This window comes from Odocoileus virginianus, chromosome X (assembly GCF_023699985.2).
Source record: "Odocoileus virginianus isolate 20LAN1187 ecotype Illinois chromosome X, Ovbor_1.2, whole genome shotgun sequence".
NCBI lineage: Eukaryota > Metazoa > Chordata > Mammalia > Artiodactyla > Cervidae > Odocoileus > Odocoileus virginianus.
Genome location: NC_069708.1, coordinates 7689873 through 7716046, shown reverse-complemented (window position 1 = coordinate 7716046; position 26174 = coordinate 7689873). Strand labels below are relative to the sequence as shown.

At 36.7% G+C, this 26174-nt stretch overlaps 1 protein-coding gene across 7 annotated transcripts in view; it reads left to right on the top strand.

The window, feature by feature from the left end:
- DMD (dystrophin) overlaps positions 1–26174 on the top strand; it is a 2261655-nt gene that overhangs the window by 1093912 nt on the left and 1141569 nt on the right. For all 7 annotated transcript variants that reach the window (XM_070462101.1, XM_070462106.1, XM_070462102.1 and 4 more), the window contains one exon: positions 21841–21988. In XM_070462101.1, the coding sequence (XP_070318202.1) occupies positions 21841–21988 (148 nt within the window). The remainder of the gene's footprint in view (positions 1–21840; positions 21989–26174) is intronic.

Below are 26174 nucleotides of genomic sequence, written 5' to 3'. Positions count from 1 at the left end.
TTGCAAAATCGCAAAGAAAGAGGAGACATCTGCAAAGGCATATCAAGTCTGTAAAGAAGGAAATTAAGACAAGGATTCCAGATTGTTCTGTGGGACCAAAGAAAGACTCCTGAATTGAAGGCATTAGGTATTTTATAGGGTGGTGATAGTCTTGAGTGGGCTGGAAATGAATGGTTTGCTTTGAAGCCCCTAAAAGGATCAAGTAAGTAGATGTCAGGTCTCCAGCTCAGGAGTAGACAGACACTAATCCTATCCCAGCCTATCAGACATGAGCAAGTAGTGTGCTTTCTGGTGAGTCTGAAAGAGGAAAAACTCTCAACATGTACACAATAGGATCAGTTGATGGAAGGAGTGAACCATCACACTGAATGTAGGGGATTAAGTTAAGGTCAATATATTTAATGGTAAGACTACCAGACTCTCCTCTCCCTCCTGGCTATTAGGTTTCTATGCTCTGAGCAGAAGATTATAAATTTTTCTTCAGAGAACCTGGTCATCATAAGACAAAAGATCTACAGCTAAGAATATATTATGATCCACAATGAAATAACAGAATCCTTACCTGGTGACCCTATATTGAGGACTGCCCCACATATTCATAGAGGGCTTCCAGTAAACATTTAAATACCTCAATTTTAAGAGATAACCAAGGATTTACAGATATTTAAAGCCTCTAACAACAACAATAACAGAAGACTGAAACAAACATAAAAAAATAAGCAGTCATATTAGCAAAAAAAAAAAAGAATAACAATATAAATAAATCAAGAAACTCTAAAGAGAGAGATATGATACAGATCTTAAGAAAACTTGTTAAACATAGTTATAGTTATTACCTCAGAGTGAGATTAGTTACTGCATTTATACTATAAAAATGTATAACAGAATATAGAAAAAGATATTTCAGAGAAAGAATAATAATTTATTATTATGTGATGTCTATTTAAATTAAAATTTTGATAGCAGTTTTAAAGCAGTGGAAATATTTTGTATGATACCATAATGGTGGATACATGGCATATTTGTCCAAATACATGGAATACACCACATCAAGAGTGAACACTAAACTGTGGACTTGGGGTGAGTATTATTTGTCAGTGTAAGTTCATCAGTTGTCACAGATGTAATACTCTGGTACTGGATCTTTATAATGGGAGAAACTCTGTGTTGGCAGGAGAAGATAGAGGGTATAGGGTAATTCATTGTACTTTCTGCTCAATTTTGCCATGAATATAAAACTACCCTAAGAAATAAAGTCTAATAAAAATTAAATAGCAGAAATAAAAGTTCAACAAAAGAGGTAAAAGATAAATTTGAAGAACTCTTCAATAAAATAAACACACAAAGAAATGTAAAATGAGAAAGAAAATACCAGAATCTTAGAGGATGATATTATGCCAGTGATTTTTAACTGGAGGTGATTTTGCTCTCCAGAAAACAATTGTCAATGTCTGGAGATAATGTTGTTTATTACACATCAGGGAGGTGATGTTACTTGCATCTTATAATCGTGAACTGGAAGGATGTTACTGGATCTTCTTCAACACACAATACAGCCACAAACAGCAATAATTTTCCAACCCAAAATATCAGGGCTTGTTGAAAAACCTTAATCTAGGTAGTCAAATAGCCAAATAATCAACATTACAGACAAAATAAGAATGGAAACTATGGAGAGGAAATTATCAAAGACATGACAAAATAAATGTTTTTAGAAATGAAGAAAATGAGTTTCCAGATTTAAAGGGCATACTGAATACCCAAGATTAAAATATAAGTCCACACAAGGCTTATCATCATGGAACTTCAAAACAAGAAGGATAAAGAGAAGTTCAAGGGTCAAAAATCAGAATGGCTTTAGACTTTTCAATAGCAACAGTGGAGACTAGGAGAAAATGGAGTGTTGTCTTAAAAAAAATGAGGTATAATTGACTTACAGTGTTTCAAGTGTACAGCAAAGTGATTTATATATATATGTGTGTGTGTGTGCATGCATGCGTGTATAGGTAGATGGGTAGATCCTTGTTGTTTATCTATTTTATCTATAGTAATTTATATCTGTGATTACCAAATTTACTCTTCCCTCTCTTTCCCCTTTGTTAATTATAAATTTGCTTTCTCTCTGTGAGTCTATTTCTGTTTTGTAAATAAGTTCATTTGTATCATTTTTTTTTTAGATTCCACATAGGAGTGGTATCATATGGAATTTATCTTTCTTTCTCTGCCTCGCTTACTTCACTTAGTATGATAATCTTTAGGTCCATCCGTGCTGATGCTCAGTTGTGTCTGTCTCTCTGCGACCCCATGGACTGCAGCACACCAGGCTTTCCTGTCCTTCACAATCTCCTGGAGTTTGCTCAAACTCATGTGCATTGAGTAGGTTATGCCATCCAACCATCTCATCTTCTGTCACCCCCTTCTCCTCCTGCCTTCAATCTTTCCCAGCATCAGGGTCTTTTCCAATGAGTCAGCTCTTAAAAGTTCAGGGCTTCAGCATTAGTCCTTCCAGTGAATATTCAGGGTTGATCTCCTTTAGGACTGACTGGTTTGATCTTCTTGCTGTTCAAGGGACTCTCAAAAGTCTTCTCCAGCACCACAGTTCAAAAGCATCAATTCTTCAGCAGTCAGCCTTCTTTATGGTCCAGCTCTCACATCCCTACATGACTACTGGAAAACCCATAATTTTGCCTATACAGAATTTTGTTGGCAAAGTGATGTCTCTGCTTTTTTAATACGATGTCTAGGTTTGTCATAGCTTTCCTTCCAAGGAGCAGGCATTTTTTACTTTCATGCAGTCACTGTCTGTAGTGATTTGGGAGCCCAAGAAAAGAAAATCTGTCACTGCTTCCACTTTTCCCCCTTCTATTTGCCATGAAGTGATGGAACCAGATGCCATGATCTTTAGATTTTTTTTTTAATGTTGAGGTTCAAGTGAGATTTCTCACTCTCCTTTTTCATCCTCCTCAAGAGGCACTGTAGTTCCTCTTCACTTTCTGCCATTAGAGTGGTATCATCTGCATATCTGAGGTTGGTGATATTTCTCCCAGCGATCTTGATTCCAGCTAGTGAGTCATCCAGCCTTGCATTTCTCAAGATGTAATCTGCATAGACATTAAATAAGCAGGGTGTCAATATACAGCCTTGATGTACTCCTTTCCTAATTTGGAACCACTCTGTTGTTCCATATCCAATTCTAACTCTTGCTTCTTGACCTGCATACAGATTTCTCAGGAGGCTAGTCAGGTGGTCTGGTATTCCCATCTCTTTAAGAATTTTTTTATAGTTTATAGTGATACACACACTCAAAGGTTTTAGTGTAATCAGTGAAGCAAAAGAAGATGTTTTTGTGGAATTCCCTTTCTTTCTCCATGATCCAGTGAAATGGTGGCAATTTGATCTCTGATTCCTCTGCATTTCCTCTGGTTTACAACCCAGCTTGTACATCTGGAAATTCTTGGTTCAAATATTATTGAAGCCTTGCTTGAAGGATTTTGAGCATAATTGTGCTATCATGCAAAATGAGCGCAATCATACAGTAGTTTTAATATTATTTGGCATTGCCCTTCTTTGAGATTGGAATGAAAACTGACCTTTTCCAGCCCTCTGGCCACTGCTGAGTTTGCAAATTTGCTGAAATATAGAGTGCAACACTTTAGCAGCAGCATCTTTTAGGATTTTAAGTCATTCTAAGAAGAATGAATACTCAAAAAGAAAGTTAAAATCAATTTTATTTGCCTTTTATACAAAATAATTATTTTCATCCAGTTGTCATGTTAGAAACACTTGGAAAAATAAGATGTTCCTTTATTTTTCATCTCTTCTCCCAAAATTTTAATGGGTATCCTTCAAATTAAATATCTAATTAAACTTCTTCATCTCATTTTCACCTATATAGCTTTAGATGCTTTTGAAGAAAATGAAAACATGTGGTCTTCTATGAGAACAGTCAAAACTGAATTTGATTGCTAACTTTTTCACTTACTATGTGAACAGTGGAAAATTAAATGATATCTCTGAATCTTATTTCTTTCTAAGTAATAACTCTGTTACATAGTTATGACTCAAATTAGCCATAAAGTAAAGAGAATGCAACTACAATAATTAATAATAACAAAAATAATAAACCTTATGGTTCCTACCTTCTTTAATCCAGCAATCTATAGCCTTTGTGACACATTTGAATTATTTGGGAGAGTTTGTAAAAAGCCCATTGCTCACAGAGAAAACCAAAATCTCTATGAATCATTGAAGTATACTTGATGATATGCAGAGTGATGTATTTAGGGTGAACTATATTTGTGATTGTAATTGCTTTGAAGTGCATCAAAATATATGGATGGATAATGGGATGAATAGATGGATACATAAGTGACAAAATAGTATAGTTAAATATTTATGGTAAACTCTAGGTAATTTGAGTAAAAATTAAAAAATGAAACCACCATATGATCCACCATTCCACCTTCTGGGTATAAATCCAAAGACCTGAAAATAGGATACCAAAGACATAACTACTCCTGTGTCCCACTGCAGCATTCTTCACAATAGCCAAGTTACGGAAACAACCCAGAAACCCCTTAGTATATGTGTCTGTGTACGCTCAGCCATGTCAGACTCTTTGTGACCCCATGGACTGTAGCCTGCAAGACTCCTCTGTCCATGGGATTTTCCAGGCAAGAATCCTGGAGCAGCTTGCCATTTCCTTCTCCAAGTGATCTTCCCTACTCAGGGATCGAACCCACGTCTCTTGTGTCTAAGGCATTGCAGGTAGGCTCTTTACCAGCTCAGCCGCCAGAGAAGCCCCTCAATGGTAGTCTAGTTAAAGAAGGTATAACACACACACAACATACACACACACACACACACACACACAAGGGAATGTTATTCATCCAGGAGAAAGAAAGGGATACTGCCATTTGTAACAACACAGATGGAACTTGAGGGTTTTATACTAAGTGAAATAAGCCAGACAGAGAAATACAAATGCTGCATGGTATCCCTTATATATGTAATCTAATAAATAAACAAGTCAAAGTCATAGAAACAGAGTGTTAGAAAGTGATTTCCTGGAGCTGAGGAATGGCAACACAGAGAGTTTAGATAAAGGGTACAGACTTTTAGCTACAAGTTGAATAAGATTGAAGATCAAATGTACAACATGGTGACTCTAGTTGTTAACAATGTATGGTATAATTGAAATTTTCTAAGAAAGTAATATTTAAAGTGAAAGTGAAGTCGCTCAGTCATGCTTGACTCTTTGCGGAACCCGTGGACTGTATCCCACCAGGCTCCTCCGTCCATGGGATTCTCCAGGCAAGAATACAGGAGTGGGTTGCCATTTCCTTCTCCATATTTAAGGTTCTCACCCAAAATAGAACCCCACAAAATATATTAACTATATAAAGTTATGGATGTAACTATATAGTTAAGTAAGTAGATGCAGGGAATCCTTTTCCAATGAACAAACAAAACTCCAACTGGAATTCTATCTTTTGCTATGGTCTCATTTTGTGTATGATACATTTGCACATGTTTAAAACAGAAAGAAAACTGGTAATAATGACTCATCTCTTTTCCTGACCCAACATAATTAACCCTCTTCCTGAAGGAAAAGAAGCCTCTTGATGAAAGTGAAACAGGCGAGTGAAAAACTTGGCTTAAAGCTTAACATTCAGAAAACTAAGATCATGGCATCTGGTCCCACCACTTCATGGTAGATAGATGGGGAAACAGTGGCTAACTTTATTTTTTGGGGCTCCAAAACCACTGCAGATGGTGACTCTAGCCATGAAATTAAAAGATGCTTACTCCTTGGAAGGAAAGTTATGACCAAACTAGATACCATATTTAAAAGCAGACACATTACTTTGTCAACAAAGGTCCATCTAGTCAAGGCTATGGTTTTTCCAGTGGTCATGTATGGATGTGAGAGTTGGACTATAAAGAAAGCTGAGCACTGAAGAATTGATGCTTTTGAACTGTGGTGTTGGAGAAGACTCTTGAGAGTCCCTTGGACTGCAAGGAGATCCAACCAGTCCATCCTAAAGGAGATCAGTCCTGGGTGTTCACTGGAAGGACTTATGCTGAAGCTGAAAATCCAATACCGTGGCCACCTCATGCGAAGAGCTGACTCATTGGAAAAGACCCTGATGCTGGGAGGATTGGGGGCAGGAGGAGAAGGGGACGACAGAGGATGAGATGGCTGGATGGCATCACTGACTCGATGAACATGAGTTTGAGTAAACTCTGGGAGTTGGTGATGGACAGGGAGGCCTGGCGTGCTGCGATTCATGGGGTCACAAAGAGTCGGACACGACTGAGCGAGTGAACTGAACTGAAATGTTTATTAAAGGAATGAATTCATGGCTAAATAAAGCATGCAAATACTATACTTCATGCACATTTATAAAGTATATAAAATATCTTATTTATAGTATATGAGATATTTTATTTCTTCGAAGTTCTATTTCTTTACACACTGTATCATTTTTTTAAAATTGCTTCTATTCTTCCCTCTTCCTGTACAAGCTGTATTTGCTTGAAAGCATAGCCTACACTGATGTTAATCAAACTTCAGATGAAACACCTAAAATGATAGAAAAGAATCTCCTCTAATTAAATAATAAAATAACCCCTACAGGTTTAGACATGTGCCTTCAGGTGTAGGAAAGAAAAAATTTAATGAATGTAGTAGTTTTATGCCAAGAATATTTCCCTCATGCACTTGTGCTTTAATAAGATGGAATGTGAAATAGCAAAAGGAGTTTGATTATTATGATGATATTTATTCATAAGTTAGTTAGTTATGATGAAAGTTTCCTTGAGTTATACTTGCTCGAGTTGGGTCAGATGTTAGTTCAGTGAATTTGAAACAAACATATCTTACCTATATGATGTTATCCTGGAACTGGTCTGCTCCCAAAGGACATCCATCCTTGGGAGTAGGTGTGGAAGAATCCTCCAAATGTTTTTGGGATCATTGGACTCAACTGAATTGAGCATCATGGTTATACTCCTATTAACGGACCCCTGGCATATTTATTTGTTTGTTATGTGTTTATATACACAAAATATATATGTGTCTGTATATGTGTATGCATATGTGTATACATAAGTGTATACATACTTACACATGCATGGGGCTTCCCTGGTGGCTCAGATGGTAAAGAATCCACCTGCCAATGCAGGAGATGCAAGAGACACGGGTTTGATCCCTGGGTTGGGAAGATTCCCTGGAGGAAGGCATGGCAACCCACTCCAGTATTCTTGCCTGGGAAATCCCATGGACAGAGGAGCCTGGTGGGCTACAGTCCATGGGGTCACAAAGAGTTGGACACGACTGAGTGGCTAAACATGCACATGTGCACACATGTACACATACATAGCCAGAAATCTGCCTTGACATTAATTACTGCTTTTCTAGCTTTATAAGCCCTTTGGACACTTTCCCTTTGACTTATGGATACAATTCACAGCAAAAAAAGATCATGGTTCTTATTTTCTTTACTACTTAACACCTCTGATAGCATAGATATTTTCTCCTTGCTATTTCTAATTGAAATGTTAGTCTGGTTTACTTTTAGCACCAATTCTCTGTTAATTCCATTTGGCTCTTCCAAGTTTTTTTTTTTTTTAATATTGTACTATGTCTGCATGTTTGAAAACCAACTTACAGTAGTAAAATGGGAATGTTTTTTCTTTCTTTGGAAAATTATTTTAGAATAAATTGACAAAATATGCCACTATTATATTTTTAATTTATGCATTCTTTGAAATTGGTTCTAGGAAACTGAAATGTAGTTCAGTTCAGTCACTCAGTCGTGTCAGACTCTTTGCGACCCCATGAACCGCAGCACACCAGGTCTCCCTGTCTATCACCAACTCCCGGAGTCCACTCAAACCCATGGCCATTGAATCGGTGATGCCATCCAGCCATCTCATCCTCTGTAGTCCCCTTCTCTTCCTGCCCTCAATATTTCCCAGCATCAGGGTCTTTTCAAATGAGTCAGCTCTTTGCATCAGGTGGCCAAAGTATTGGAGCTTCAACATCAGTCCTTCCAGTGAACACCCAGGACAGATCTCCTTTAGGATGGACTGGTTGGATCTCCTTGCAGTCCAAGGGACTCTCAAGAGTCTTCTCCAACACCACAGTTCAAAAGCATCAATTCTTCGGTACTCAGCTTTCTTTATAGTCCAACTCTTACATCCATACATGACCACTGGAAAAACCATAGCCTTGACTAGCCAGACATTTGTTGACAAAGTAATGTATCTGCTTTTAAATATGGTATCTAGGTTTTTAATAACTTTCCTTCCAAGGAGTAAGCGTCTTTTAATTTCATGGCTGCAATCACCATCTGCAGTGATTTTGGAGCCCAGAAAAATAAAGTCAGTCACTGTTTCCCCATCTATTTGCCATGAAGTGATGGGACCCGATGCCATGATCTTAGTTTTCTGATGAAAAATAATAGCTTGTATATGTTCATTAATATGGTAGATGATAACTGTTATGTGTATGGGGGGGGGCTCTTGTTAATTATAACTACCTTACTAAGAAAAGCAGTCGTGGAAGGTAATAGTCCCAATGAAACTGTGTAAGAGAGAAAACAGAATTGCTCTTGTAGAATCAAGCTAAGTGAAAAGTTAATTGTTTCAGTTTTATTTTTATATGTATATTATTGTGTTCTCATACCAAATGTACTCTAAGATACATAATATTATGTAATAATATTTATTTTTACTCATGGTTAAAAGAAAGGAGTGCCCCTATTAAAAAGAGGCAGTTTCATAAGCTGATCTCAAGTGGAGTATTTTGATTTGGCAAAAACAACCTATAGCGGAAATGAATATTTTGGCAGCTTAAGAAGCAAAATGTCATATTTTTCTATGTTTGGATCCCTCCCTACATATTTGAAATTTGTATTTTAATACTTTTGAGAAAGTAATGACACCTAAATGTATTATTATTTGCCTTGTAGGTCACAATATGTTCCCCTCCCCCCCTTTCATTCTCCCTTGGCAGAAAACAATCAAAGTTAATTTTATAGCTAAATCAGGTATACTGTCTTTCCCTCATTCAGAAAGAAACCAAGAAAGACATATGACTGCATCTGCTATAATAGTTTAGGTTTATCTGTTACAACAGTCATAAAATCATTTTACACATAGTGAAATATCTGAGACTTAAAGGACAATGATACTCAATCTACAGGAAGATATCATTCTATTTGTGTGTACGAGTGAGGAAATGTACAGAAGGAATTATACATATTTTCCTCATTTATAATTATATATTTAAAAGAAGATGAGCATATATAGCCTTTACAATTTAATAATATTTTGTAAACATGGCAGTTACATTTATATCACAGTTATGTATACATAATATTTATATTCATATTTTTATATATCTGGATTTTATTATTATTATCATTGCCAATATTGAGTACTTACTATGTACCTAACAAACTTTACTATATTATTCCTAATCCTCATACTAGTTCTGTGAAGTGGATCAGTTCAGTTCAGTTCAGTCGTTCAGCTGTGTCCGACTCGGCGACCCCATGGACTGCAGCTTCCTGTCCATCACCAACTCCCGGAGCTTGCTCAAACTCATGTCCATAAAGTCAGTGATGCCATCCAGCTGTCTCATCCTCTGTTGTCCCCTTCTCCTCCCACCTTCAGTCTTTCCCAGCATCAGGGTCTTTTCAAGTGAATCTGTTCTTCGCATCAGGTGGCCAAAGTATTGGGGTTTCCATTTCAGCATCAGTTCTTCCAATGAATATTCAGGACTGATTTCTTTTAGGACGGACTGGTTGGATCTCCTTACAGTCCAAGGGACTCTCAAAAATCTTCTCCAACACCACAGCTCAAAAGCAATCAATTCTTCAGCACTCAGCATTCTTTATTGTCCAACTCTCACATCCATACATGACTACTGGAAAAACCATAGCTTTGACTAGATGGACCTCTTTCATCAAAGTAATGTCTCTGCTTTTTAGTATGCTGTCTAGGTTGGTAATAGCTTTTCTTCCAAGGAGCAAGTGTCTTTTAATTTCATGGCTGCAGTTACCATCTGCAGTGATTTTGGATCCCCCCCAAAAATAAAGTCTGTCACTGTTTCCATTGTTTTCCTATTTCCCATGAAGTCATGGGACCAGATGCCATGATCTTAGTTTTCTGAATGTTGAGTTTTACACCAACTTTTTCACTCCCCTTTCACTTTTATCAAGTGACTCTTTATTTCTTCTTCGCTTTTTGCCATAAGGGTGGTATTATCTGCATATCTGAGGTTATTGATATTTCTCCCAGCCATCTTCATTCCAGCCTGTGCTTCATCCAGCCCAGTATTTCTCATGATGTACTCTGCATATAAGTTAAATAAGCAGGGTGACAATATACAGCTATGATGTATTCCTTTCCTGATTTGGAACCAGTCTGTTGTTCCATGTCCAGTTTTAACTGTTTCTTCTTGACCTGCATACAGATATCTCAAGAGCCAGGTCAGGTGGTCTGGTATTCCCATCTCTTTCAGAATTTTCCACAGTTTGTTGTGATCCACACAGTCAAAGTCTTTGGCGTAGTCAATAAACCAGATGTTTTTCTGGAACTCTCTTGCTTTTTCAATGATCCAGCAGATGTTGGCAGTTTCATCTCTGGTTCCTCTGCCTTTTCTAAATCCAGCTTGAACTTCTGGAAATTCACACCTACTATTGAAGACTAGCTAGAGAATTTTGGGCATTACTTTGCTAGTGTGTGGAATGAGTGCAGTCGTGTGGTAGTATGAACATTCTTTGGCATTGCATTTCTTTGGAATTGGAATGAAAACTGACCTTGTCCAGTCCTCTGGCCACTGCTGAGTTTTCCAAATTTGCTGGCATATTGAGTGCAGCATTTTCACAGCATCATCTTTCAGGATTTGAAATAGCTCAACTGGAATTCCATCATCTCCACTAGCTTTGTTTGTAGTGATGCTTCCTAAGGCCAACTTGACTTTGCATTCCAGGATGTCTGGCTCTAGGTGAGTGATCACACATCGTGATGATCTGGGTCATGAAGATCTTTTTTGTATAGTTCTTCTGTGTATTCTTGTCACCTCTTCTTTAATATCTTCTGCTTCTGTTAGGTCTATACCATTTCTGTCCTTTATCGAGACCATCTTTGCATGAAATGTTCCCTTGTATCTCTGATTTTCTTGAAGAAATCTCTAGTCTTTCCCATTCTATTGTTTTCCTCTATTTCTTTGCATTGATCACTGAGGAAGGCTTTCTTATCTCTCCTTGCTATTCTTTGGAACACTGCATTCAGATGGATATATCGTTCCTTTTCTCCTTTGCTTTTAGCTTCCCTTCTTTTCTCAGCTATTTCACAAATGAGAATTCTAACCGAACAAATTGAATCACTTGCTCGAGTTTACAAAGCACCATTAAACAATAAAGTAGAATTTCAAATCCATGTTTATCTCTCTTCAAATTTCATAGGTTGCATAGCTTCCCTGTTTTATGACCTGTTTTTTTTTTTTAATTTTAATTTTGGCTGTTCTGTGTGGCGTGTGGGATCTTATTTCCCTGACCAGAGATAGAACCCATACCTCCTGCAGTGGAAGCAAAGTCCTACCCACTGGACAGCCAGGGAAGTCCCCTATGGCCTGTTTTAAATTGAAAGCATGTCTTCATACAAATTGTGAGACTATACTGTGGAAGATGTGTGCATTTAAATTAAATGCTCACATTTTTAAAGGAGATCCATGAATAATATATCAGGTCCTCAGAAAGAATTTTACCTTCAACTTTTTAAGAAATTCAGATTATTTTTCTTAGGCTGCTGAATCAGTTTCTATAGTTAATTTTTCCAGAAGATCCTAATATTAAAGGTAACATTGCAGTTCACTAATAGCAAACTATTTTTGCTACTTTGAGTATTTTTACAGGGTGCTAATTGTGCCAAATCAAGACATTGAGATTGCATAATTTTTAGGTTAATATTAGCATAGTCCTACATTGTTTTCTTTTTTTCAGAAGCAGTGCAAGAATAGCATACCCTGAATATTCTTCCATCATGACACAACTGTCAAATATTGCACCCTTTTCACAGTCCTTGGTCTAGTAGGACTTTGGACTATAGCAAAGGTGTTTGCGAAAGAGAAGGGCAAAGGAGATTTGTGAAATACCAGAGACATTAGTCATATCAGAGATGCTTCTACTTTTCTTTTTATAGCTAATTAAATAATCAGATGTCAAGTGTAGGTGAAGATATACCTACTTACTTGGGTACTTATACATTTATCTCAGAGATATTTAGGGTATCTTTCCCTAAGCCAAAATAATATGCTTAGTCAAAATCCCCATACTCCTACTGTGTAATACCTATATCTATCTATCTATTTATATTTATATACATATGGGTATGTGTGTGATTTTGTGAGTACTTACAATTCAAAAAGTCCTTATTTAAGATGATTGAAGCTTTCTTTCCCATGCAGCTTTTTCTATTTTAACCTTCTTTTCTGAAAATCTACCTACTGGTAGACAAAAGGGAAGTACTATAACACTGATTTTTAGATTCCTACCAGATATGTATGCCAATTAGAAACAAGAAAGATTGCAAAAGAAAAAAAAAAACACTTTAGAAATCTAAAGAATTTTAAGATTTCTTTAAAAATTTTTAGAGATAACCTGAAGTGTTTGTGAGTCCTTATAGGTAATGACATCAGCATTGATCTAACTTTATCATTATTATTTTTAAGTTGTTAATGTTGTGTTCTTTGATATAAGGTGAATTCTATCAATATTACTTTAATTTGAGACACCCCTCTTAAAAAAGTCATAGTCCTGAAGTAAATGTTCATCTTCAGAGTTAAATTAGACCTTGGCAAGTTTGTATAAAGTGTATTAATTTTTTAGAATGGTGTTAAGCTAGATTATCTGTATTTAAAAGTCATTCCTTGTTTTCTGTTAATAAAAGCTACATTTTACTGAAACTATATTGACCAATTTGAAATTGTTTATGATGTAGACTAAGATATTTTTAAGTTCTAAATGCTGTATCAGTGTTATAGAATGTGCCAATTATTAAGCTGTTTTTAACAATAGTACTGAAATGTTATTGCTATCTATAGCTTACAGTATACATTCATTCTTGTCAAAGTGCTGTGTAATGCAGGCAGTATTATGCTAGCTTTATTTATGGTATACCTAGATACAAAGAGGTAAAATGGCATACCCAAGACTTCATGGCTCCTAAATGGAACTAAAAAGAGCCAAAGCAAATTACTCATAAACTCTCTTATTCATTCATTTAAAAAATGTATTAAACACTTATTATGTGCCAGGAACTTGCTTAGGACTAGGAATTCAAAAGTCAAGGAGGTGTATTCCTTTCTCTAAAAGGCTCAGAGTCTGCTGGGAAATACAGCTCTGTAAATACATAATTAGAACATGAAGTAGTATATTAATAGAGGTTTTTGTGCAGTGAGAAGAGTTTGGCTTAGGCAGTAACTAATTTCAGGGGAGACAGGCCTCACAGAATAAAATGACATGGCAAAAGGGTGGCATTCTAAGATAAAGCAAAAGGCCCAGGTTAAAAGGACAGTAGGGGAAAGGTTGGATTGTTATGGAAGTTTTTGAGATATTTAGTGTTTGAAAGTGTAGTATATACACCGTGGGTTATGTAAATGTCTGTGAACATTCATGTTGAAATCAAAGAGGAAGAAGGGATAGTGATGTAGACATAAGTTAAAGAGTGGTCAGAAACTGACTATAGGGAAAAGTGAGTTGGGATATCATGGGGAAACATTGTTAGAGGATTTCAAGAAAGGCTATGGAAGCGGGGCTGGAGGGAAGAAGTCAAATTGAAGAGTCGTTTCTGGTTTAGAATGTATAGGGTATAGAAATCAGCATGGTGAGAAAGAAAGAGAGGAGTAAAGGATGATCTCAACATTTCTAGCATGGAAATCCTTAACTAAAATTAAAAGACTTAGAAGAGAAAATAAGGATTTGTAAACAAGTCATGTTTGAGGTTCACATAGGATGTTCTGGTGAGGATAAAAAAAAAAACAGCTAGATACAGCGCTCAGGTAAGGGTTAGAACCTGGGGCTATGTGCTAATCAGTTTATACAGGAAGGGTCAGTGAAGTACAGCCTGTGGGTCAAATCCTGCCCAACACCTGTTTTTGTAAATAGAGTTTTTATTGGGATCTAGCCAAACCCATTTATGGCTGATGCTGGGTTACAGTGGCAGAGCTCAATAGTTGTAAGAAAGGTTGCATGGCCAGCGAGGCATACACTATTTATTTTCAAGTACTTTATAAAGTTTGCCAACCCCTGCTGTAGATATTAGTTGAACCTTTAAGATTCAATGCCATTGTATAAGGAAATACCCAGAGAGGAGATCCAGATCCAAAGGGTTCACCTGTAATAATTAGGTGAACTAGATTTTGTTTTGTTTTTTGAGGGAAAAAATATCCCCATTTCCTTTAAGCAATGCCGAAGAGTCCCCTGTAATTGGAAAGGGTCACGTTTAGAGTCGATGTCTTAAAGAGTTCAAATAAGGTCTGTCTATTCTGTTTGTTCACGTGGTAATCAATGGAAATATTATGAGAAACAGTTGAAATAGAATGGGTGGAATTTCAGCAGTGAAGATCAGGAGTAGAGACCAGAGAATGGGTTCTTAAACTCCATTATTATAAACACTGTGAGAAACAAACTCAAAGAACTACTCCAAACTGGTGAAGCCTGAGAATCAGACTCATAACCCAGAGAGAATGGAACATAAAATAAACTGGGTGTTTCAAAATTATATGTCAATCCAGAGCTGTAAAAATGCTAGCAGTGGATATATTGAATCCAATAAAACAATGAGAAAGCTTACTTTAAAACACTGTATTTGTTTATTTCTTTGCCTAGCTCTATCAATATTTCAAATTATGAAAGTTTTATTTACAATGAGGGAATCCCCAATGGTTCAGTGGGAAAGAACCAACTTGCAATGCAGGAGATGAGGGTTTGATCCCTGGGTCGGGAAGATCCCCTGGAGGAGGAAATGGCAACCCACTCCAGTATTCTTGCCTGGAAATCCCATGGAAAGAGCAGCTTGGCGGACTACAGTCCATGGGGTAGCAAGGTATCAGACACAACTGAGCTACTGAGCACAATAACTAGCAGAGTTGGGGGGGAGGGTGTGTGAAGTAGGACAGAAGCTTACTTTTCACAGTATACACTTTTATTTTTCCACTGTACACCATTATTTTGTTCTGTTTGTATGCCTTACCTTACAAATTAAAATAGAATCCCCTGCTGAGAAATATATTCTATTTCACACTACATACAAAAATATAATGCTAGAGGATTATACATCCAAATGGGAAAAAGAAAACTAACAAAACTTTCATAACAAAGTAAAGGAGTGTATGTAAATAAATTTTGGATAATGGAGAATTTCTTAAATAGATGTATAAAGTACTAATCATAGCATAATAAACTGGACTATATTGTATATTAATAACTTCTGGATATCAAAAGACAACACTCAGAGAGTGAAAATGAAAGTCACAGAGTGTGAAAAAATATTTGGAACACACATATAATAAATATAATGTGTGTATCCATAATCATGAAGAAGTCCTATAAGTCTTTAAGAACAATCTGAAAGAAAACCAGCAGAAGTTCTTGAAATGTGAGAAGGGGCACAAAGAAGAATTCTGAGCTGCAGACAGTGTTTTATATCTTGATCTGGATGCTGTTCATAGAATGCCCAGCTTTAATAAATAATGAATGTGCTTTTTCAATTATTTATTTATTTTTGAATGCGCTGGGTCTTCATTGCTGACTGGGGTTTTTTCTCTAGTTGTGGCGAGGGAAGGCTACTCTCTAGTTGCAAGGAGTGCATGGGCTTCTGGTTGCAGTGACTTCTCTTGTGGAGTTTGGGCTCTCGGGGATGCAGGCTTCAGTAGTTGTGGCACATGGGCTCAGTAGTTGTGATTTCCAGACTTTAGAGCACAGGCTCAGTTTCATGGTGTACAGGCTTTGTTGCTCCACAGCATGTGGGATCTTCCCGGACCAGGGTTTGAACCCATGTCTCTTGCATTGCTAGATGGATTCTTTACCGCTGAACCACTAGAGAAGACCACAGGTGTGTTTTCTGTTTCACAATAACACAAGACATTTGCCATCTTCACAAAATAAGAAATACAAATGACCAATAAACATGGACAAACTTGAACAAACTTATTGGCCAACCCAATACTTCAGTTCAGTCGCTTAGTTGTGTCCAACTCTTTGTGACCCCATGAATCACAGCACGCCAGGCCTCCTTGTCCATCACCAACTCCCGGAGTTTACTCAAACTCATGTCCATCGAGTTGGTGATGCCATCCGTCCATCTCATCCTCTGTCATCCCCTTCTCCTCCTGCCCCCAATCTCTCCCAGCATCAGGGTCTTTTCCAATGAGTCAGCTCTTCGCATGAGGTGGCCAAAGTATTGGAGTTTCAGCTTCAGCATCAGTCCTTCCAATGAACACCCAGGACTGATCTCCTTTAGAATGGACTGGTTGGATCTCCTTGCGGTCCAAGGGATTCTCAAGAGTCTTCTCCAACACCATAGTTCAAAAGCATCAATTTTTCGGCACTAAGCTTTCTTCGCAGTCCAACTCTAACATCCATACATGACCACTGGAAAAACCATAGCCTTGACTAGGTGGACCTTTGTTGGCAAAGTAATGTGTCTGCTTTTTAATATGCTATCTAGGTTTGTCATAATTTTCCTTCCAAGGAATAAGCGTCTTTTAATTTCATGGCTGCAATCACCATCTGCAGTGATTTTGGAGCCCAAAAACATAAAGTCAGCCACTGTTTCCACTGTTTCCCCATCTATCTGCCATGAAGTGGCAGATGGGACCAGATGCCATGATCTTAGTTTTCAGAATGTTAAGCTTTAAGCCAACTTTTTCACTTTCCTCTTTCACTTTCATCAAGAGGCTTTTTAGTTCCTTTTCACTTTCTGCCATAAGGGTGGTGTTATCTGCATAACTTAGGTTTTATTAAATAATTGGATTACTGGGGAAGCTGGGATCAGGGGTGGGGGTGTGGGAAGGTGAGTAAGGTACTATGGTTTGGGACAAATGACTGATTTAACTTATATTTATCAGCTCCTCTAATTTGGACCATGAGACTTTAGCCAAGAACCCTCCCACTCACCTAATCAAAGATGAAATATATAGGAGGCAGTACTTAGCAGCCCAGTGCTGAGTTTGCAGACCTTAAGTATAAAGCCACAATGGATTATGTCAGAAGGCTACTAGGGTGTTATTTATTTAAATCTATTTCACAGAATTCAGCACCACCTTAATGGCCTGAAAGTGTTAAAGTATGTCTCAAAGTACCTAAATTACTCCCTAAATGTAATTTATGCTTGAGAATAATCTGACTAACTTGATTTAGAACAGCAGGAAGTAAGTTATGCTGCACATAAATGAAGCAGCAGTGTAATTTTAAATACCGCTTGCATAGTGAATGAGAATTTTAATATTTGCAAAATTTTAAAAATCACTTGATTTATTATCCATATGTTTATACTGACATTTTTTGTCCTTTATTTAGGCAGGTCTACATTTCCTCTTGCTGTTAGGAAGAAAAAATGCAACAACCTTTTTCCCCCCTCTAGTAATAATACAGAGAGTAGAACTTACACTTATTTCCTTGAATGCTGTTTGTAATATTTTTATGTGTTTCCTGTTGTCGCTGCATTTTCCTTCAGTCATGGATGTCCAGTTAATGGAATGAGAGAAATTTAGAGAGTATAGTGAGTGACTAGAGATTAAATTAATAAATGTAGCATTGTAAAACTAGCAAAATTTATATCTGTTCATTCAGGATGCTCCTTAATGGGAAAGAGTTTAATTTTATAAGTAGGCATGATAAAAAATGAAATTTTGAACAGTAAATTCAAGAATAGATTTAAACTTGGCTGTTAACAACACATGTTAAAATGCTAGAAAGTATGTTTAAAATTTTTATGTGATGCTTGAAACGGAATTTAAAATATTATTACTCACATTAAATGTCATCACATGTAAAGTGCATGCTTTTATTCTTTAATATTTTGTTTGAATAGAGTTACTAACTTTAACATTAATTTTAATAATAAAATTAAATCAACTTTACTGTTTTCAAATTTTTAGCAGTTGCAGACTATTGAATGCTCTATATTCAGATATTTACAAAGTTACAGTATAAGTATCACTGTGGCCAACAAGTTCATTTGGATATTTCTGAACGATGTTCAGGAAAAACCCGGATACCCTTGTGGCCAACCTAATGGTTCATGTGAAGTCTTTAAGTATGCAAAGATTCAGCTTGCAGGAGTTGAGTGAAAATGGAGTAAAGGGAAAGAGGGCATTTCAGGAATACTGGAATAATGTACAGAGTCACGAAATCCTGAGACAGTAGGGCATGGGGGGAAGGGGAGACTGCAGAGAGTCCTTGGTGGCTGGCAACTTCATCCTGCCCCACTTTTGTGGACCTGAAACACAAATGTAAGTAGAGAAGCCTGAGTGTTTCCCTTCCGTCCGTATCTCCAACTTTTGTCTTGCAGCCCTAAGAGGTACCATGATCAACTGTGTGGGCCCTGATGGTTTTCTTCTCTTGGAGAAACTAGATGATAGATAAACTGTGAAGAGGCAGAGGGGTTGGGTGGGAGGAGACTTTGTGGAATCTTCTGGAAGATGGTCACTGCCAGTGCAGTGAGTGGTGGAGGGACACATCTACGGCAGCCTAGAAGGAGGAGTATTTATAGCCCAGATGTTGAAGAAATAATCACCTTCCAGCAAATAAAAGCATTGGCAAGAGGGTAAATCTGGTGGTTGGGTAATAGAAAAAAGCAAAGTAAGAAGCGGACTGATGACTATTACAGAGGTAGAAAATGACCAAATGACAACTCCTCTGTGGTCTGGTTAGCCTCGCTCTGGTTCTCAAACTATAGTGTATAAAGATGGAGATGGCAGTTGTTAGCATGTGAGATTGCCTTTTAAAAAGTGTTATGCTTAGTGAAGTAAGTCACACAGAGAAAGATGTTATCTATGTTAGCACTCTATGTTCTCTCTCATGTGTGGAATCTAAAAACTTAAAAGCAAAGAATGTATATTAAAAAAATAGAAACAGAATTACAGATTCAAAGAATATACTAGTGGTTACCAGTGGGGAGACCAAGGGGGAGGGGAAAATAAGGGTATGGCATTGAGACATAAACGACTATGTATAACATAAATAAACAACAAGGATAGAGTGTACAGCATAGGGAATACAGCCATTATTTAAAAGATAGCCATAACTTTAAATGGAGAATAGTCTACAAAACTATTGAATCACTAGTGTATACCTGAAACTGATATGATATTGTAAATCACCTGTACTTTCAATTTAAAATAAATTTTACTTATTGTATTTTTCTGAATATTCAAAGTTTGAAGCGTGCATTGCAGGAAAACTTAACAATATTAAAATATATATATATATATAATGAAAATTAAAATCAACTACAGCCTCACCAAGATGATGCAATGCCAACTATGACTCACTGTATTTTAGATTCTCATTTAACAGCTCTCTGACTCCAGTGATTCAAGTTCCCGTTAAGACATACGCAATGTACAATTCTTTTTTATAGGGAATACATTCTTCAGATGAATTCTTAAGTCGTGTTTTGGGTATTAGCACTGAAAATATATGAAAACAAAATTATTATTAACCATGCAAACATTCCCAAGATCATTTTGTGGCTGATGGATAGAAAACATTTGATCAACTATAAAATACCATTATTTATTAAAGATGTAATTATTTGATACATTTATTTTTACTGGAAGGATGATTGCTTTATAATATTGCATCAGTTTCTGCCATCCATCAACAGGAATCAGTCATAGGTGTACATATGTCCCCTCCCTCTTGATCTTCCCTGCCACCTCCCACCCTTTCCCACCCCCCTAAGTTGTTACAGAGCCCAGGTGTAAGTTCCCTGAGTCATATAGCAAATTCCCATTGGCTGTCTCTTTTACATATGGTAGTGTATATGTTCTCCATTTGTCCCACTCTCTCCTTCCTCCCCACCTGCCTTGTCCATAAGTCTGTTCTCTATGTCTGCATCTCCATTCTTTATAAGCTAGTGATAGAGAATATCTCTTTTGGCTATCATTAACTGCCTTTTTATGCTACCAAAATACTGTTTTAGATATTTTTAAGGTGAAAATACAGTTAATCATTAAATGTAATACCTGAAAGAATGCATGATAGAGCACATGTAGATATATAATTAAATATAGGAAGAAAATAAGAAAAATAGAAAATAAAAGCCTTACAACTATCACTTTGAATTGTTTAATTTGGTGAAAATTCATCTTGAAAAAAAGGAAATCCAGAAAATTTAATGTAAGGTGCTAAAAGACACCACTGGAACCAGAGAGATCCGAGTTAGAATTCCAGGTCTGCCATTTAATACCTATTTACCTTTTGGTAACTTACTCAGCATCTCACTTCTCTCCAGTGAAAAATGGGAGTAATAATCGTTAAGTTGCAGAGGGTGTTGCAAGAGTAAATGGAATGGGATATGTGAATCCACAGACCCCAGTGCTTGGTTTATAATGTGAATTCCATTCCTTTCCTAGTAAAACAATAGGGAATTGGGACATTATTTGGATTCTAAAATTACTTAAATTTCCTAAGGGGAGGTAGAGATCTGAGAAGACCCTCAAGATATTCAAAACTAATCCATTGCATCTTAAGAATAGATCTGAGAACTGTACAGACAGCTGTACTGTGAGGTCACTCATTAGGCAGGAACTTTCAGGATGGCTTTTGTTTCATGCTGGCAAATGCCCGTTTGGACAGGCCCTGGCACACCCAGTAGATCATGAGCCCCATAAGACTTTAAAACTTGCACTGTATAGTATTTTTCAACTTGACAGTACATTAGAATCACCTGGGTGCTTTTAAAAATACCAATGTCAGGATCCCACCTCCAAAGATACTGGTGTAATTGGTCTAGATTGGGGACCCAAAATCAGTGTTTTATTGCTTTTTTTTATTTTATAATTCCCTATGTGATTTTTATGTGCAAGTCTCTCAGAGTAAACAAAGCCTTGACTCATATAATTTCTGGTTCAGTCTCTTCTGTGACCAGAAATGACCAAATATTTCCTTCTCAATATTCTTTTCTTGTGAGATGTTTTTTTTTTTTTTTTTTCTGCTGGGTGTTTTGAGATGTTGATACATTACCTTTCACAAAATTCCTTCAGCATTACAATTTAAAATGCTAGTGGATACAGTGGAACTAGAAGGAGAAAGAAAGACTAGTATACCAGTTAACTGGTGGATTTCTTACATCTAAGCCAGTGTAGAGATTACAGCTGTCATCCTGAATGCTTGAAGATCTTAATGAGCAGACACTTTTAGTTCAAGATATGACTGAAATTGACAGACTTTATGAGCTAATTTTTGATCCAAAAAATCTTTTGAAATTTAGTATCTAGTTTCAAAATAATTTATTAGATATTAATGTACTTTTAAATTTCTGAAGTTTTATTAAAAATTAAGTATTCTCATAGGGAAGAAAACACTAATATTCCATAATAATTGTCTCTATTTTTGTCTCAGTCACAAAGTGTATTCATTTTAAAGGGACATGACAGCCTTTTATCAAATATTTTAATTCAGTATTATTTATGTTAACTGAAACTGACATATAGAAATGTGAGAAACTATCAAAATAATATCTTTATTAGTGTAATAACATACATTCTGTGTCCATATAATCCATTTATTTTTCTTGATCCCTATTTTTTATTTCTAGGCAATTTGACAGATCTGTTGAAAAATGGCGGCGGTTTCATTATGATATGAAGATATTTAATCAATGGCTAACAGAAGCTGAACACTTTCTTAAAAAGACACAAATTCCTGAGAACTGGGAACATGCCAAATATAAATGGTATCTTAAGGTAAGTTTATGAAATCTCTTTTTTTTCACACTGTTTTTATCTCCACCACAATATCACAACTGCTTAACTTCTTTAAGTTCAGGTTGTGAAGGATGATGGAAATTGTCAGCACCGCGCATGCTAGAACTTGTCATGATGATCATTTTGGAACGTTTTGTGTCAGGATGAGAGTCTAGACATAACCGGTTTATCTGATGAACTGCAAAGTGTAATTGAATCTTGGATTCAGAGAAGCATCTTACAGCAGGGTGTCCTGTGGCTTTAGGGCAGTGTGTGTTTTTGCCGTATGTTGGATTTTGTCCAGGAGGAGAACTTGTGGTATACTTAACAATAATGTAGTCACTAGAAATATTCATCATTATAAAATTACATTTCTGTTTCCCTAAAGACAGTCTGTGGTGTTGTAGCAATATTTCTATATATTCTATTGACAGAATGCCTTCTGAGATAGGCCAGAGGCCAAAACAATACAGAGTTAATTGGCAGTGCTTATTGACTGTTTTATGGGTTTTGTTAATGGAAATGCAACATATGGATTATAACATCGTACAGTTTAATTTCAACTGGCTGTGTCTTTTGATTATGCAGATAAAGTGGATTGTGGAGGTTATAATTTAGGTTATAAAGTATATGGCTTTAGTATAAGAAATACTGGGTTCACTACACCAAATCTTAAGTACTTTTGCAATATTTTTTAGTTCAAATTGTTCAGGTAGGAATTTTCAGTCAAGGAGATTTGAACTGTGGCCAGTTTTTGAATGCCAGAAAATATTGATTAAGACAGATGAAAGCAAGGAAAAGGGTAATACATTAAATAGTCTAGGCATTTCAAAATGCTGGTTTCATAAAAGTAATATCATTTTCAACTTAACAATTCTCCATTTTCAACTATTTTTTGCATAGAAAAGATGCCTTCTGATATTAAGAAAGTAACCATTTATACACCCCTATATATGTATAAGCTATGTAAATGTAGAAAATGCATATTGTCAAATTTTGTGTAATTATGTGTATATCAATCAAATCTTTATACTCATCAGCATTACCATTACAGATAGAGAAAATTCATCGATTTCTAATCTGACATCATACAGAAAATATATTTTTAATAGCACTAAAGTGAATTTTGAGCCAGTGTAGCATCACCAGGTCTCTGACTTAAAGAAAGAAATATAAGGTATTCTTGGGGAGATTTATAAACCTCTTGCTATTTTGAAAGATGTCCATCACAAGGTAGTTATACATATTAATCTGTTTTGTTATAAAAATAATATATATTCATTATAAAAAATGAAACAGTGTAGAGGTGTATTGTAGGTAAATATATACCCACCTTCTACTCCACAGAGAGTTGTTGTTTTGATATGGATATTGTATTTCAGCTTGTCATCTCACTCAGCAATAGATGCAGAAGGTTTATTAGGGAGTGTTCTTGGGAATTGGGCAATTGGTTTATGATATTCCTGGGTATAGTTTTCTTCATGTTTCTTATCTGTGTGGTCTGTTAAGCTTCTTGGATCTGTGTGTTCATAGTTTCAATCAAATTTAGAAATTTTAAAGGTGTTACTTAAAAATAATATTTTCCTGCTCCTTGCCCTTTCCAGGGACTCTGATAACATATATTAGGCCACTCACTGATGTTCTGCTCTTTTTATTTTCAGTCTTATTTTCTCTGTAATTCATTTGAAATAATTCCTATTGTCAAATGGACCAATCTATTATTTTAGCTTATCTAGGCTGTGGTTTATCTCATCTAGTGTATAATTTTAACCTCAGACATTGTTGTCTTGTGTGATTCAATACATTGCTGAAGTGTGATTTGAGAATTTTAACAATTTCCATGTTAATATCTTAACAGACCTCAACATTCAATCTTTACCTTCTGGAAAATATGGAATACAGTTACAATAACAGTTATAATGTTTCTTGTCTACCAGTACTATCATCTCTGTCTATTTTGGGTCAATTCCATTTATTTTATCTCCTTTCTATGAGTGTTATTTTCCTGCTTCTTTGGATGACTGGTAATTTTTGATTGAATACCAGATGTGAATTTTAACTTGTTGAGTGCTTGATACATTTGTGCAGATAAATATTGTTGACCTTTGTACTGAAACATAGTTATGTTTGCTTGGAAATACTTTGATCTTTGGAGTGTATTACTCGTATACTTTGAGTTTTGAGCAGAACAACCTAAAATCTAGGGCTAAATTTTCCCCACTACTGAGGCAAAACCCATCTGAATTCTCGCTCTGATGTTCTTGTATAATGTTTTCCACTGTGTCTGGCAGGAACGGGCACTCTCCCAGCCATATGTGAGCTCTGGTGATTGTTTGCTTTAATTATTATGTATAGTTCTTTCCCTTGACATTGGTAGGTTCTTGTTGTAGGGCTTCCTTGGTAGCTCAATTGGTAAAGAATCCACCTGCAATGCAGGAGACACCAGTTTGATTCCTGGGTCCAGAAGATCTCCTGGAGAAGGGATAGGCTACCTTCTCCAGTATTCTTGGGCTTCTCTTGTGCCTCAGCTGGTAAAGAATCTGCCTGCAATGCAGGAGACCTGGATTCAATCCCTGGTTTGGAAAGATCCCCTGGAGAAGGGAAAGTCTACCCACTGAAGTATTCCGGCTTAGAGAATTCCATGGACTGTATAGTCCATGGGGTCACAAAGAGTTGGACACAACTAAGCGACTTTCACTTTCACTTTCACTTTCATATGGGAAATGGTTAGGATTTAACTGGAAACTGGAAGGGTGCTGTCTGCAGATCTCCGATGATTATTCTCTGTATATTTGTCCCTCTCTGATGCTCTGCTCTGTGACTCTAGCCACTTTGGTTTCTTTTGATACCCAGCTCCATCTCCTCATCTAAAGAAGACCCCATGGTTTTCTGCCCTTGTCCTTTGTCATAGCTTGGAACTCTATTCATAGAGTAAGCTGGGGTAACTGTAGGGCTCACCTCATTTGTTCTCATTTGTTTCTAGTTTCTCAGAGATGACTGATTTTAATTACCCAGTGTCCAGTGTCTTTTAAAAAGCACTGTTTCATACATTTTGTTGATTTTTTAAAAATTTTAGCCAAAAAGTTAAATCCAGTCTAGGCCAGAGGCAGAAGTCCAAAACAATTTTAATGTCATTTGATATTTTATTATGTTTGCTTCTATACAGTCTTGCAGGCGTGCCTGCTAAGTTGCTTCAGTCATGTCCGACTCTTTGTGACCATATGGACTGTAGCCCTCCAGGCTCCTCTGTCCATGGGATTCTCCAGGCAAGAATACTGGAGTGGGCTGCCATTTCCTCCTCCAAGGGATCTTTCTGACCCAGGGACCAAACCTGGGTCTCCTGCATTGCTGGCAGATTCTTCACCACTGAGCCACCGGGGAAGCCCTCTATACAATCTTAAAACTATTCAATATATAACAATTTTAATTGCCTTGAGAATGACTAGAGGTCTCTACTTCTTAACACTGGGATTTAGATGTAAGTGAACATTTCATCAGAACTTTGTTTCCTTTAATTGGATAATTTTTTAAAAACTATTTTATTTAGTCGGTTTTTTTACTCATTTATTGATGGCTCAGACAGTAAAGAATCTGCATGCAATATGGGAGTGCTTGGTTCGATCCCTGGGTTGGGAAGATCCCCTGGAGAAGGGCATAGCAACCCACTCCAGTATTCTTGCCTGGAGAATCCCCGTGGACAGAGGAGCCTGGCGGGCTATAGTCCATGGGGTCACAAAGAGTTGGACATGGCTGAGCAACTAAGCATAGCACATAGCACATACATAAAGTATAAAAGGAACTTCTTTTATACTTGGAAAAAGTTTTTTTAGCTAAGGAACTGTGAATGATAACACAAATCTTCTAAACAGTTACAGTGTCCTTTCCGCCTCCCCCTGTGATTAAGAAGGTCCAAAATCATGCATATGCACTTCTGTATACCTGCATAGACACACATACGATAAGAAAGCTGAGGTTATCTTTCTAGTCTCTCAGAAAAGGGCCCAGAAAGACAGTATCAGGCATCTCCATTGAGAAGACAAATGAAATCTGGTAATTTCAGCTCTCTTGGTCATTATCATTATTGATTAACTAACAATATTGTTGTTGTTTAGTCGCTCAGTCAAGTCCTACTCTTTTATGACCCCATGGACTGCAGGCCGCCAGGATCCTTTGTCCATGGGAATTC